At 68.6% G+C, this 2,998-nt stretch overlaps 1 protein-coding gene across 1 annotated transcript in view; it reads right to left on the bottom strand.

The window, feature by feature from the left end:
• Positions 1-6: 6 nt before the first annotated feature.
• Positions 7-2,998, bottom strand: part of MAP1A (microtubule associated protein 1A) — a 13,430-nt gene continuing 10,438 nt past the window's right edge. The window contains exons 5-6 of the mRNA XM_025212482.1: positions 2,517-2,749; positions 7-1,922 (exon numbers count right to left, since the gene is read on the bottom strand). Of these exons, the coding sequence (XP_025068267.1) occupies positions 1,767-1,922; positions 2,517-2,749 (389 nt within the window). The 3' untranslated portion in view covers positions 7-1,766. The remainder of the gene's footprint in view (positions 1,923-2,516; positions 2,750-2,998) is intronic.

The raw sequence follows: 2,998 nt of genomic DNA, 5'->3' as shown, positions 1-2,998 counted from the left end.
TTGCCTGCCATAACTGACATTCATATGTACTGACCCAATCAGCTTATAGAGAACGAAAGCAGGCCCTCCCGGCCAATGCGCTCTGGAGCGAGCGCTGACAAAGAACGGCACGTGGCGCTGCCTGGGGGCGCCAGGCTGCCAGCCACGGCCCCGCCCCCCGCCCCCCGCTCTGGGCCTGCAGGCAGCGTGCAATGGCCCCCGGCTGCCCGCACATACGTGGCCCAGCCCCCGTGGCCATGCCACCATCACCTGGCTGCATCTGGGCGGCCGTGGCAACGCCCCTGCGAGCTGCAGCCGGAGGGCACCGGCGCCAGCACTGCAGCAGCAGCCCAAAACCAAAATAAATACATAATTTAGGCAGCAAAATAAACCATCCCAGATGCGCTTCCGACCTAGCAGGGCCGGGCACCACGGCAGCAGGATGCAGGCAAGGGGGCCTGGCTGGGACAGCAGCAGGGGTGCAGCCCGGCAGACCACCTTAGCCATATTCTGCCACCTCCGTCCTGGGCCATGTGGGCACCCTCCTGCCAGTGCTCGGCCCCCCTCATCCTCCCACGCCCTGCGCGGGGCACGGGTCCTGGAGGGAGTGGCGTGGCCCTGCCCCTTGGAGGGCAGTGGTAGGCCCATGGCACCATGGCGAGAGCATGAGCTGGGGGGCAAGTGCCAGCCGCCTGGCCCCAGCGCAGCCTGACTCCACCTGCCCTTGACCCCAGCGGGGTTGGGCGGCGTTTCCCAACGGCCGGGGCAGGGCGACGGTGGCTGTCCTGGGGGAGTCGCTGTCGCCCACTCCTCACACCCTGTGGCTGGTGGGGTGGGGGCTGCTGCCTGGTCAGGGCTCTGCTGCCCCTGCGAGACCACGACCGGCGGGTGGTAGCAAGAGCCTTCCTTCAGGAAACGCAGCCGCCTGCCTCCCCACGCGTGGCCTGCCCACGCCCCGGCTCATCTCCCACCCCTGCGAGGCCTGCGACTGCAGAGACTGGGGTTTGTGCGTCTGGAGGCCGGGGGGGCAGCACCATCCAGCCCTACCCGCCCCACCGCGCCGCGCTGCGCCGCAAGCTCAGGACAGCGGGGCAGCAGCATACACTTTGTGCCAATGCCGGCTCGGGCGTCCTGCAGCACCGCAGCTGCAGGGAGGGAGGGAGGGAGGGAATCGGCCACATGCAGCAGCTCGGGTAGAGCCTGCGGGTCCGGAGCCCAGGCCAAGCCCACTGGGGCCCAGGGCTCGTGTCCCAATGCCCCGGGAGGTGGCGGAGCTCCCACGCATCAGGCTGTCCTGGGCCTTGCTGGCAGCTGCAGGGCGTCACTGGCCATCACCGTCTCCTCACTCCATCTGTTCTGCATCGGACAGTTCTCAGCCCGCAGCCGCCCTCGTGCTGCAGCCTCATGGCAGGCCAGGCTGGGGGGAAGAGGCCAGTGCCGTGACGCCAGGGCAGGGTGGCGTAGGGTGGGGTGGCCAGGATGCAGGCGAGGAAAGCACTTGCAGCATGAAGGCAGCCACGTTATTCTACAGCGACTGTACAGGCAGCAAAATCCACCCAGGAGGGGAAGGTGCCCCGGCCTCCTCCTGCCCCGGCACGGTGCACCTCAGCCCAGGCTGGGCAGAGCCCGTGCTCCTCGCGCAGAGCCCCAGCACCACGCTGTGCAGGCGCCCGCTCTCCCGGTCCACAGGACCACGCAGGGACGGCGCCGGCAGGGCTGGGCGGCAGGCGGTGTCTGAGTGCGGCGATGGAGACGGGGCGATGGATGAGCGTGGCGTGACCGGGCAGCTAGAACTCGATCTTGCAGGCGGGGAAGGACTCGTCCTGCATCACCACGGTGCTGCTGCTGGCCAGCACCATGATGTTCAGCTCCTGCTGCTTCTCATGGGTCTGCTGGTACCACTCCCGTGTCACCTCTGTGTCGTGCGTTGGGATCAGGGTTACCTGGAGGGACAGAAGAGGCAACTGACGGCCCTGCACCCAGCGGGTGGCATCAGCAGGCCCTGGCACACCCCGAGTGCCCCACGGCCGCAACTGCCCTCCTCCTCCCTGGCCCCGGCCCCGGCCCCGGCCCCAGCCCCAGCCCCAGCCAGGCTGCTTCTTTCAGCCCCGCACGCTGCCGGGCGGCCTTTGCTCCATTGTAGTGCCCCGCGCAGCCAGGCCCTGGCCCAGGCGAGGCCCGTCTGCGCTGCAGTACCAGTAACAACGCGCAGCACCATCCGCGAGCAGAAGTGGCCGGGTTGGGCTGGGCTGGGAGGCAGCAAGGCAGAATGTGCTGCCGCCTGCACCCGTGTTCACAGACCTGTGCAGGAGCAGGAGGGAGGGGAGCTGTCCACGTCACCAGCCACCTGCGCTGCCCTTGGCCTGCACTGCTGGTGACAGGACGAGGGGCTGGTACCGCTGCTAGGACCGCGTGGCGCGGAGCCCCAGGCCCCTCCGACCCGTGCTGCTTGCATTAGACAAACTCTGGGAGAGGCACGTGCCCCCGGAGCCCCACGGTGCGAGCGGCGCCCCCGGCCTGGCCTCGTAGGGACTCACCTGCAGGTTCTCGCCCCACTGGGCCTTCCCCTCCAGCAGCGCATCCAGCACGGCCCGGCTGGGCTCCCCGTTGGCTGGGTCGTTCCCGCTCACGACGTAGTACGAGGATCGGACGCGCTTGAAGAACTCCAGGTCCGCGTTCTTCCCGCTGCAGTGGTTGGGGACGTAGGCCAGGTCCACGTACACGGGTGGGCCCGGGGGCACCGACAAGCTGCTCTTGGGGCTGCTGGAAACTTTGGAAAAGAGACACCAGAGGCTGAAGGTCCCTGGCGGAGTCACGGGCCAGGAGGGGCCGCGGCTGGCACCGCCTGCAAGCCTGCACCTGCCCCTGGTCCCCACGTGCTCCTCGCTTGCTGCCACTGCCTGTCTTGTCTCAGGCTCTGCGTGCGGGGCTGGGCAGTGCCAGCATGGACCAGGCTGAGGCAGGGGCTTCTCGTGGCTCAGACTACAAGTCATCTCAGCCCTCGGCCTCCAGGCAGGCA

This window comes from Alligator sinensis, unplaced genomic scaffold (genome assembly GCF_000455745.1).
Source record: "Alligator sinensis unplaced genomic scaffold, ASM45574v1 scaffold407_1, whole genome shotgun sequence".
Lineage (NCBI taxonomy): Eukaryota > Metazoa > Chordata > Crocodylia > Alligatoridae > Alligator > Alligator sinensis.
This window is presented reverse-complemented; position numbering and strand designations above follow the sequence as displayed.